Here is a 12,987-nt window from a genome sequence, read left to right on the forward strand (position 1 = left end):
CTAATTTGGTGTGTATGATACTAGCATGGATCCGAGGAAGCCTATTGATTTTGAGGTGAAGATGAAGTCGCCACCTTCCACTTTTCTTGCTTGACCAATAACTCCATTTCCCGCATTAAAGGTGTGCATATTATGTGCTTGCCTGAGCACTCTTTGTTGTTTGTCGAAGTTGTGATGACAATTTCACAAATACCCCCAACATCATCAAATTTTGTTGACCCTTAATGACCTTTGACATTGCTCATGTGACCTGTAACTGGCACAGGATGTTCAGGGATACTTAAAGGGGAAGTTCACCCTGAAGAAAACTTTGTTGTAAAAATAGGAGAAAAAATAGTAAAAAATATTAGTGAAGGTTTGAGGAAAATCCGTTAAAGGGTAAGAAAGTTATCAGAGTTCAAAATTTTGGATTTGTGACGTCATAAACGAGCAGCTACCCCATGTGTTATGTAATATAAAATGTATGAATTTCAAATTTTGTATGGTTCCTGATGACTTAATTTTGTTTTCTTTTCATGATCGGGTGTGAAATGATTTGTCTATTGATATACAAAAGTTACAGTGAAAACCATTTTCAATTTTCTGAGAAAATGACATTTTATTGATTTTTACCATTCGCTATGTAGGAATGCTGCTCACATATGACGTCACAAATCAAATAATTGAATTTCTAATAACTTTTTAATTATTTGATGAATTTTTCTCAAACATTCGGCAATATTTTTTCTGCTATTTTTACAATAAACTTTTTGTCTGGGTGAACTTCCCCTTTAATTGCTCTTATGTCTAAGTTTTATTAACTAGATCCATGAAATTTCAAAGTTATGACAATGCCACAAATACCCCCAATTGTTAAAGGACAAGTCCACCCCAACAAAAACTTGATTTGAATAAAAAGAGAAAAATTCAACAAGCATAGCACTGAAAATTTCATCAAAATCGGATGTAAAATAAGAAAGTTATGGCATTTTAAAATTTCGCTTATTTTCAACAAAATAGTTATATGAACGAGCCAGTTACAACCAAATGAGAGGGTTGATGACATCACTCACTTGCTATTTCTTTTGTATTTTATTATATGAAATATGAAACATTTTTATTTTCTCGTCATTGTCATGTGAAATGAAGTTTCATTCCTCCCTGAACAAATGGAATTCCATTATTTTAACATTTTGTGCTTCAGGCAAGGAGGTCCTAATCGTCATATTTGTAAAAATTGAAATATTGTATAATTCAAACAATAAAAAACAAAAGAATTAGTGAGTGAGTGACATCATCGACTCTCTCATTTGGATGTAACTGGCTCGTTCATGTAACTTTTTTGTTGAAAATAAACGAAACTTTGAAATGTCATAACTTTCTTATTTTACATCCGATTTTGATGAAATTTTCAGCATTGTGCTTGTCTGATTTTTCTCTATTGATTCAAATCAACATTTTTCTGGGGTGGACTTGACCTTTAAAGGTATGTTGACCCTAAGTGTCCTTTGTCAATGTGACCTGGCAGGATCTCCAGTGATACACTGTTATCTTTATATCCAAGTTTCATTAACTAGGTCCATATACTCTTAAGTTATGATTACTTAACCTTGGTTAAGATTTCAATATTGATTCCCCCAACATGGTTTAAGTTCATTGACCCTAAATGGCCTTTGACCTTGGTCATGTGACCTGAAACTCAGGCCAGATGTTCAGTATTACTTGATTACCTTTATGTCCAAGTTTCATGAAGTAGGTCTACTTTTTTAAGTTGACATTCCAAAAATTTATCCTTGGTTAAGATTTCCATGTTGACGATACCACCGCCGTCAGAAAAGAAGTGCCTATAGTCTTGCTCTGCTATGCAAGGGAGACAAAAAATAAGAATCCTGGTTTCCTTTTTTCTTGGACAGACTGTATATCATCGAGGCCATATGCTGAGATGAGGTATTATTCACAAGAGAATTTCTATATTTCCTGAATGCACATTTTTTGTAGATTTGAATTAAGCGTGCACTTTGTGTTATATAAGATGATTAAGAAATATGGGAACTCACAAATATCCAATGGTTGTAGTCATGTAATAAATTATTCAGTAGTAAGAACGTATCTGACCAATCAGAAACCTCCTTTCAAATATACCTTTAAAATGAGATGATAAACACTTTGCTGTAAATATTTACATTTCCATATTGATGGTGGTCAATTATATGTGTAAGTTAAATATTATGTACCTTGCTGCAATAGATATAGCCAGGTTATTCCATCAAATTATCTTGCTAGTCCGGAGATTTTATGTTGTCATCCGTATTATGCAATAGCGGTAAAAGTAAATACTCTTAGTCATGACCCAAATCACAAAGTTGGTTCTGAAATCACTGAGCATATTTCATACATCAAATAATTTGGTGTGTGTATTGAAAAAGAGTCCAATAACATGCTACAGGCACAGGACTCCAAATTAATGGTTTGTGCATGAATGAGCCCACTGTTTTGAATAAGTAATTCCACTCCAAATTTAAACGCACTTTCATTATTGGATTGTTTCTCTATATAGTATGCACTGACTTTAGCATGCATGAAATCTGCATAAACCATGGTTTAGAAGTAACTTGATTTGGGTGATTATTTGACCAGTTGAATGGACGACATATATCACTTCAGTTGACTACAGAGGTGGAATATAATTTAATACATATCTTCTGTGGTAAGGCATATTTTGAAATGTGACAGTAACATTTCATGATTCACCAAAACAAAACACATTTTTAAAACAATATTGCGAATAGGACTCAATGACTTGCAAATAATTTAATACCTCGCTAAAGACCAACCTTTTTAATGTCTAGATATCAGTGTGGGTTGGTCCATGTGGAGGTGCATATCTTAGTTGCATTTTGTTTTGAATTCATTAAAACTACTTTTTATTCTCCCCAGTAATTTAATTGATAGATAACTGAGCACTTAGAAACATCTGCATAAAGCACCGTACAAATGTTATGATTATTATCATTATTATTAAATACCAAATATTCTCTCAAACTATTTATAAATATTTACAAAAGTGGGGACTTATCTTATACACCAACTCAATTTAATAAATGGACAATGTTTTGTATAGTAAAACCTGCATTATATGGTAGAAAAAAAAACAATATGAGAAACTCCACTTCATTTTTCCCTATGTATGTTAGAGAAATAGAAAGAAATATGTTGATACTTGATAACCCATCAGATAAAGAATTTTGTAATATTTTATACTTATAATCACTACTTCAGCAAATTGTTAAAAACCATACAAGACCAATTGACAAAGCTTCCACTCAAATAAACAACATATTGTATAAGTGTATTTTCCAACAGCCATTTTGTAACCAATAGATATTCACACATAACTAAAAATATTTAATTTCATTTCCTAAAAGAAACTTATATAAAGTAATGAGAATTGTAATAAGGCAGTATCCCAGAGTTATACCGAATGAAAAAAGAAATGGAAGATGAAAAATGAAATCACATTTCTTTCCATGTGCATGACAACAAATTAAACGTATAGTATATACAGATATCTTTTTAAAAATATACAAAATATTCTCTTTATATTAATCGTATTTGATTTTTATATTGCTATGGTTGGATTTCTCATTGCATAAATTTATGAAATATGAAATCATATCTTGAAATAGTACATGTAGGTTGTGATATTGGAAATTTTATCACAAAAAACTATCAATACTGACAAAAAGTTATTATATTTAAAGGGATACTCCAGGCTGAGAATATAATTTAAAAGAAAAATCAAACAAAAACAATGACATTTTAAAGTTTTGCATTATTCTGGTGAAATAGTTCTAGGCTTGTCTTCCTGAATATTCAATGGGCAAATGATGATGTCATATCCCAACTTGTTCTTTTCTATTTTATTATATGAACTTAGGTTTCTTCAAATTTTCCTTTCAAAAACTTAAAAACATTGGATTGAAAACTGAGTAAGTGCATTAGTTATTCATTGCTATAACTTATTTCATTATAAGGGAGACATATCATTCACACATGTATAAAATAATGAAACAATTGTGATTTCATGTTATAACATAAGAAAAAGGAAAGTGGGGATGTGACATCATCAACCCACATAATGAATATTCATGACAATGTACACATGATTGTTTTCACAATATATTGCTTAACTTTAAAATTCAATAACTTCACTTTTTGATTAACAGATTTTGATGATATTTCAGCATTTTGCTCTGTGAATTTTAGTCTAGTAGATATAAATATTTTCAGCCCGGAGCATCCCTTTAATGAAAGATTGGCTTTGGGAATTTTTAAAGTATGTGTAATCAGTAAACTGACTTAAATATTTCACTCAGATATTATACCCATTTGTTTTCCTTAATGTCCTTGTACATGTAATATACAGTTCCTCATAAACTCCTGGTATAATATCTAAGTATGAGATATTGTTTCTTGAAATAAATTAAGATAGTGTATTATAAGTGAATAAACCATAATGAAAGCTGTGATTATACTTGTTGCCTGGTTCATTGTGCAATGAATGTGAATTCTAGGAGAGATAAATACAGTCTATAATTGTTCACTTCTTGTTGGCTTGGTTGAGAATGCGAAGGATATAAAGGAACAGGTTGATAAGGTCTAAGTAAAGGTTGATAGAAGCCATGATGTATTCCTCTGGTGAGAGCTTATGCATAATAAGATGAATGTCATAGATGAGGAAGAGACTGAAGATGATGGCACCACCAATGGCGATGACTAGCTCCAGCATGTCAGAATGAGGAATAAAGAGTTGAAGGAGACCACCAACAATCAAAATCATCAAACCTGCATACAAACTGGATGAATCACAAAAACACCCAAAAATTATTACATGTAATAAAAGGTAAATTGTACATTTCAGGACCTTTGAATATTAAATTAATTAACACTTAAACTGATATTGACAAATTATATACATACATGTATAAAATAAATGCATATACATAACTAGTACATTTAATTGGTATTTAGGGAAAGTTTTGCTATTAAGACAGGATGCCCTTTCACAAATTATATATACTATTACTAACCACACTTTTGATCTTGTTTCTGAATCTGAATTCAATTTCACAAGCCAAAGGCCATAATTTCCATGTCCATAAATTTTCAGACACAGTAGAAAAATGTTACTCTACATTACAGTGTATATATGATTTAGGTATAAAACATGAACACTTAAATTGCTTTATCATATTTTCAAAATGAACCACAATTTACTTTAAAATAATAAGTGCTTAATGGATCATATTACTTGAAACCTGAATATAACACAAAGAAAGATAGATGAATGTCAAGCTTACCCTGCACCCCATGTACTAAAGTCTTTCCTGCTCTGAACAGTAAAGACCAACAGACTGAATGATACAGCTAATGTCAAGACAAGAGCTTCAATCACTACAGACTTGTCATAGAATGTTACAACTGTACCTACTGAATATGCTTCTACCAGGGTCTGAAAAAGAAAACACAGAACTTTTTAACAAAATATTCGAATGAGAAATTAGAAAGCACAATACAAACATGATTTATGAACTATTGAAAACTATGAATACCATCACACTCACATATTTGGGAACATTGTAAATTTCCAATTATAAAATATTTATTCAATATAAAAAATATTTCAATAAATTAAAACTAATAATATATAAAGGCATGATGCCTTTTAAATAATAAATGTTCCAGTTCAAAGAAATGCTTAGCCATGAAATTAAAGACAATAACTGAACAATTAAAATCACAAAACAAATAAACATAGTTGGAGGTATCTATAATTTTCAAGCTTCCCTCCTCATTCCAATCCATGAATTAATAGAAGGTAACATTGACAACTAATCCCTTTCATCAGTCTAATGCTTCTTTCATGATGTCATTCTCAATTTCCTATTATCCACTTTGACCCTTGACCCCCCAATCCCACTTGATAATGATGACAATAGACTTACAAAGCAAGCAAGCAGAATCATATTTGCTGGGTACTCCCTGCTCTTCACCATGAGTGCAACCAAGAAGATGAAAGACAATACAAAGGCAATCATCAGCATACCAGGACTAAAACAAAGAAAAAGAAAATTGAAGTTAACTTGTGAGAATCTATTACTTGTATTGAATGTGAAAAATATATCATCAGGAATAACTAGAACTATAACTGAAGGTGATCAATACCCCACTGTATGCCACTACCATGGCAACGATTCCTAACAAATGGAAAGGATATGTCTTGCCTAGTATTACCCAAAGACCAATGTGTGAACTAAATATGAGAGCTCATTAAAAAACAGATGAAGTAGTTCAAACTGCAATATTTTTGCCTATCTTTACCTATAATAGGTTGTTACCATGTCAACATGATTTCCAGGGGCAGTATTCTGAGGTCATTTTATCTTTAAAATATTTTATCTCTTAAAGTGAAATTGGTATTCTGAGATGACATTTTATCTCTCAGATAAAATTTAAAATTTTATCTTGCGTATCTATGATGATACGCAACAGAGCAGTGGCTGCTCAGACATACCCATCGCGTATTTGGACGTTGCAACGTGGATGATGTGCTTGTGCCCAAGTTACTTTGAGGAAAAAATACAATAAACTTAAAAGAGGGTAGACCTATTTTATCCCCACGATGTTGATTTCGTCAATATTTCTAGGTGAATGAACTCCCAATGTTGACATGAAAATTAAGAAAAATGATATATTCATTGAGAACACCTTAAAGTTATTCCTGTACAATCAGGAATTATTTCATAAGACTTTTCTTGACTAATATTGTCTTTGAAATGATGCTTGAAAAGATGTGAAATAGACTTCGAAAAAAAGAAGAGTATTGTCATTTTTGTTAAAAAGAAATCTCTGAAAGACGCGCAAGCATATTTGGAGTCAATAAATTGACGCAATCTCACTTCCTAGCGGAATGGATTTCCATTGGTTGAGTGATATGAGAGAGCTATAAAAGCACGCTTCTAATTGGATATTGATTTAAAGATAGGTGTGTGTTACAGAGATAAATGAAGATAAAATTGTTCTCAGAATACCAATTTGGAAAGATTTTAAGGGTATTTTATCTCACTGATTTTCACGGAGATAAGATATTTTATTTTATCTGAGATAAAATGGATTTCAGATTATCAGAATACCACCCCAGCACATGAAAAAATAAACCATGCACATCTTTACCTCAAGACCAATGTGTGAGCCAAATTTTATGAGAGTTGGTTGAGTACTAATGAAGTAGTTCAAATCATAAGATTTTTACCTATGTTGGAGTATATAATATGTTGCTACCGTGGCAACTCGATTTCTGACACACATATGGGTCTCGGACATCTTTACTTCAAAACCAATGCGTGAGCAAAATTTCATGAGAATTGATTTCAACCCACAAGATTTTCACTATATAATATGTCATTACCATGGCAACATGGTTTCTGACACACATATATGTCTCACACATCTTTACCTCGACCAATGTGTGTGCCAAATTTCATAAAACTGAGGAAGAAGTTCGAACTACAAGATTTTTTAAATAATATACCGTTACCATGGCAGCACAATTTCCGACACATACAAAAAATGTGTCATGCACATCTTTACTCCAACATCAAGATGTGTGCAAAGTTTCATGAGAATTGTTTAAAAAGTGAGAAAGTAGTTTGATGCACAAGATATGAAACGGACCCACCGATTCCTATATACCCCTTGAACTTTATCTGGTGGGGGTACAAAAATCATATTTAAACAAGTGGAACGCATCTGGCAGTCTCTCCTGCATTACATGATGTGTTATACATGTAACAACAGTGCTGACTTTGAAAACAGCTATTTACAAGACAAAACATTCATATGATAATAAAATACAATGTCCATAGACTCAAACTCAAAATAACTTTTGACCATGATTATGTGACCTAAAACGTGCAAAACACTCATACATACTTGATTACCATTAATTGGGTCTACGTTTCATAAAACAAAATCCAAAAACTTTCTTAAGTATGATGCCAATTCAACAATACCCCCAACACAACCAAAGTTCATTGACCTTAAATGACATTTGATCTTGGTCATGTGACCTGAAACAATCGGAATATTCAGGGATACATGGTTGCTCTTATGTCCAAGTTTCATATATCCATAAACTTTAAGTTATGATGACAATTTCACAAATACCCTGAACATTATCAAAGTTTGTTGACCCTAAATGACCTTGGTCAAGTGACCTGAAACTCAGGCAGGCTCTTCAGTGAAACACTATTACCCTTATGCCCAAGTTTCATGTCCTAGGTCCACATACTTTTTAAGTTACTTACGATGACATTTCAAAAGCTTAACCTTGGTTAAGATGTCAATGTTGACACTGTCGCCGCAGCCACCGTCGGAAAAGGGGCGCCTATAATGATGATAACTGACACAATGATATCGGATGATGTCACCGACAGGAAGGGTATATATTAAAGGACAAGTCCACCCCAACAAAAACTTGATTTGAATAAAAAGAGAAAAATTCAACAAGCATAACACTGAAAATTTCATCAAAATCGGATGTAAAATAAGAAAGTTAAGGCATTTTAAAGTTTCGCTTATTTTCAACAAAATAGTTATATGAACGAGCCAGTTACATCCAAATGTGAGAGTTGATGACATCACTCACTCACTATTTCTTTTGTATTTTATTATATGAAATATGAAATATTTTTATTTTCTCATCATTGTCATGTGAAATGAAGTTTCATTCCTCCCTGAACACATGGAATTCCATTGTTTTAACATTTTGTGCTTCAGGCAAGGAGGTCCTAATCGTCAATTTCGTAAAAATTGAAATATTGTACAATTCAAACAATAAAAAACAAAAGAAATAGTGAGTGAGTGACGTCATCGACTTTCTCATTTGGATGTAACTGGCTCGTTCATATAACTACTTTGTTGAAAATAAGCGAAACTTTGAAATGTCATAACTTTCTTATTTTACATCCGATTTTGATGAAATTTTCAGCATTGTGCTTGTCTGATTTTTCTCTATTGATTCAAATCAACATTTTTCTGAGGTGGACTTGACCTTTAAGTAACCTATGGGTCCAACTATTGACCTTGAGGGAGTCTGAATTTCATGTGGGATTTGACAATGTCCATCAATGTCAACTTGTGAAGACCATCCACACAGGTATGATTGACACCAGGATAAAACTGTGGACCTAACACCTATGCTATTAAATAACCGAGATATGAAAATCTGATGATCTATAATATCACACGCTGCAGAAAAATCTAACATCGCCATAAAAACTACATTGTTTGAGTTCAGAGGAAACATGATATAATTTTTTACTTTGATCAGAGCTGACTCGGTGCTGTGACCTGGCCTTTGGGCAGATTGGAGAGAATCAAAAAGATTATCAGATTCAATATGGTGAGTTAGTTGTGTGCACGCCACTTTCTCAATGACTTTACATAGAAGTGTTAAGTTTGAGACTGGTCTACAATTACTGAAAAATATACAATTACTGAAAAATGAGATATTATACTATTAAAAAAACCTTACACTGCTTGAGTCCAATTTACCTTTCTTGTATGTAATTCTTGACTCCTTCAAAGTACATGAAGATTCCTGACACCACAGCAGTCATCAAAAGCTGTGCAGACAATATACCAAACACCTTCCTCAGGAAATCTAAAAGTAAAAATATTAGACAACTTAGTTCTGATAATTTTTGTATGATGCAAAGCAATTTATGATTTGTATAATTTAGCATAAAATTCACTTCAATTGTGGAAAATTTCCATTTACACCTAATGTAATGTCAAATCTAAATAGAAACTGTTTTTTCCATAAGGTAAGGTGAAAGAAAAAACAATTGAAATCTACGGAGAAATATAATTGAGTGATACCAGGCAATAATATCTTCAGTCTCAGCCTCAGAATGGTTTAAACTGGAATTCAGACTCATTGACTTGAAAATATTCTTATTCACAACATTATCAAGGGGTCAATCGTATACTGTTGCTTTTCTTTATTTAGTGGAGAGTGGGGTAAAGACCACAGGGTACATTTGAAAAAAGTGGCCTTATTTACCTTACTCTCCCCTATAATGTATTTGATCACAAAGCTATAAACAATATAACATAAAAACATTTACAAATACTCACTCATTCTTATGTCAATATGAGCAGACATTACACTAGTGCTATGGTAGAAATCTTCTAGGACAGAGTCCCCTTCTATTGGGATTTTGGTGGACATTTTGACTTGCTTCCTTGGATCAGACAGTAACAGGAAACCAAATCTGCTCCTGTTTAGAAAACAAAACATTGAATGAAATACTTCATGACACTTCCACTTTCAAACATCCTACTAAGTAATTAGCCAAATGATTGTATGATTGCCTTCCACAACAAAAGCCAATTCACTGAGTAGCCTATGCTGTTCCCCCCAAAAAAAAATTGTGGGAATTAGGTCTGTTAGATTAAAAATTCAAGATATAATTTATTCAATTACCTAGTACATAAACTGAACCGGGGGGGGGGGGGGGGGGGGGGGGGGGGGGGACACTGAAATTATATTTGGATGGGAGTGTGCCTCACAATACCTTGAAACATGTGATTCATTCTGTATGTATTCTGTGTGTGAATGACAGAATTTATTGGGGGGAAATAGTTTGCAGTTAATTTGACCATTTTTGGAAAATTTATTGACCCAACAATGTTTTTTTTTTTATTACTGGTCATGTCGTACCCTTAAATCTTGCTATTTTGGAAAAATTACTGGCCCGACAGCGATTTTTACCGGTCTGGGACCGTCGGACCGCCATAGTGTATCACGTGATCTGAAAATCAGCTTCGTACCGCTTTGATCGCACTCGACGGTGACCGCAATGACTGCCAAGAAAAGATCGAAAAAGGACTCAAATGTAAGTTTCCCTTTATTTTATTACAATTAAAGTAGGAGGAGGATTATATTTAATGGACAATCTTTATTTCAATGAAGGATAATTAAACAAGCACAAAACTCGTATTTAGTGAGAAATATCATAAAATACAGTGCACGAAACAGTAACCATTTCTAATCCGTTTTAACGCATTGTCACCTATGAGGTACATACATGTTAATGTTTGGACCTCAATAGTCACCTCATTCAGTAGAGGCACACAGCCAATATGGAAGACTCTCCAATAGGGGAGACAACCTCCCATATTTGAGACTTGCTTTGCAAAAGAACAAAAGAAACACAGACAAAAGCGTAATTTTTTCCACCCAAAATTTTGTGTCACTGAGGTCAGAAGCCCATTTGTTTTTTGTGTGGACAACAACATAAAACCTTATCAAAACAAAAGTAGACAGTGAATTTTTTAAGTAGACGATGAAAAGGGGTAATTTTACATGAGGAATATGCCTATCACATTTTTATTTGCCGCCAAGGTAATCCTTTTGCAGCAAATGTAAAAAAGGAAATTGGTCTCCCAAATTGGAGACTGTCTCTGAAATTTTATACCCAAATTATTTAAAAAGGCTCTGATATTGGAGATAATCGTCCATATTGGCCGTGCGCCTTTTACCGGCTAGGAGTGACTAATACTAACCTCGCAATACAAATACGTGTGAGAGATATTAAGTTAATGCTTTTCAGTAGAAATGCTGCTGTTTCATTGTTGTTGTTTTGTCCTACGAACTTTCGAAAATTTAAAGTCTTAATTAGCAAAGCCGAAGACGAAGCAGAGTGCTGGACGCCTGGAGATATTGACATCATACAAAAAGAAAAAAGCAAAATTTCTACATTTTTTTTGTACATACTACTAGGTATTTATATTCCTTAGGGGCAAGACTTCCATATGTCCCCTCCACTAAAATTGAAAAAAAAATATGGAGAAGGTTTATCAAGAATTATCTAACATATATCTAAGAGATTTAAGAAGGAAAAGTCAGATACATACCAAAATATGGCTTTATTCCGTCAAAGATTCGAGTGTGTGTAATTCCCAATGGCATCGGTTTATTTAGTCAGAAAAATAAATACCCAATACTCTTGGAGAGTAGACTAGTCGTAATATCGGTTGATAATTGTTATGAAACCCATGGCTTTCAACAATCCCTGCTAGCTCAGTGAGTAAGGCGACATACTGGAGATGTTTCGTTCTGCAGCGAGAGGTTCGAATCCAAGTTCCCACCGGAAGTAAGAAGAAAAAAAAGAAGTAAAAATAGAAAAACAGAAGGGGGTTTTGGCATGTTTGGGGAACCATTTTTTTTTAAATTAGTGGAGGGGACATATGGAAGTCTTTCCTTTTTAGGTAGTGTCTAAGTCTATTTGTGAATTCGTAGTGAGCGTTTGGTGTACTTGATGAGAGCAATGTGTTTGATAGTGATATGATACTCGATAGAATTTAGAATTAAGTGTTCGGCAATCCTACAATAAAAATACCCAAGCACCAACACGAATGACAATGCGTGGGACTGAAGTAAATATTTAGCCCGTTTTAGTTTTGTCTCGTCTGTTACGCCCAAACAACAATTAAATCCGTAGTACGATCGCAACATATCACAACATTGATTCCACATAGATCTAATTTAATTACCTTTCGCCGCCTAGACAGTTTTCTAAGTTAGACCTCTGACTTTATTAGCACTTTAAATGTGGCTGGCACTTCTAGAACTACTTCGGAGTCGATTGAGAGCTCACAAGATGACGTCATTCGTACATATCGCAAAATAATGAAGAGGGGGCCGGGGGGCAAAAAATATGGGAAGCAAATAAATGAGCCAAATAACTTGATGTGTGTGTATATGAGTTTTGTCAGACGAATATCAATCAGATATGATTATTTACGTCTGGGACCGACCTTTAACATCACAATCCGAAAGACGTGACCAGGGGGGCGTTTCATAAGGACTTGTCGGACGTTTTATCCGACGTTTAAGTCCCATTTTATCCAACAGTTACCATAGGAACAGTGTCTCTCAGC

General features: G+C 33.5%; 1 protein-coding gene across 1 annotated transcript; it reads right to left on the bottom strand.

The window, feature by feature from the left end:
* Positions 1 to 4,322: 4,322 nt before the first annotated feature.
* LOC121410466 (protein lifeguard 4-like) lies at positions 4,323 to 12,733 on the bottom strand. Its single transcript, XM_041602576.1, has 6 exons — positions 12,601 to 12,733; positions 10,180 to 10,322; positions 9,595 to 9,703; positions 5,985 to 6,090; positions 5,340 to 5,491; positions 4,323 to 4,835 (listed from the first exon to the last, which is right to left on the bottom strand). Exons 2-6 carry the CDS (start codon positions 10,271 to 10,273, stop codon positions 4,580 to 4,582), a joined length of 717 nt encoding a protein of 238 aa, XP_041458510.1. The 5' UTR covers positions 10,274 to 10,322; positions 12,601 to 12,733; the 3' UTR covers positions 4,323 to 4,579.
* Positions 12,734 to 12,987: the final 254 nt, after the last annotated feature.

This window comes from Lytechinus variegatus, chromosome 3 (genome assembly GCF_018143015.1).
Source record: "Lytechinus variegatus isolate NC3 chromosome 3, Lvar_3.0, whole genome shotgun sequence".
In the NCBI taxonomy this organism is placed as follows: domain Eukaryota; kingdom Metazoa; phylum Echinodermata; class Echinoidea; order Temnopleuroida; family Toxopneustidae; genus Lytechinus; species Lytechinus variegatus.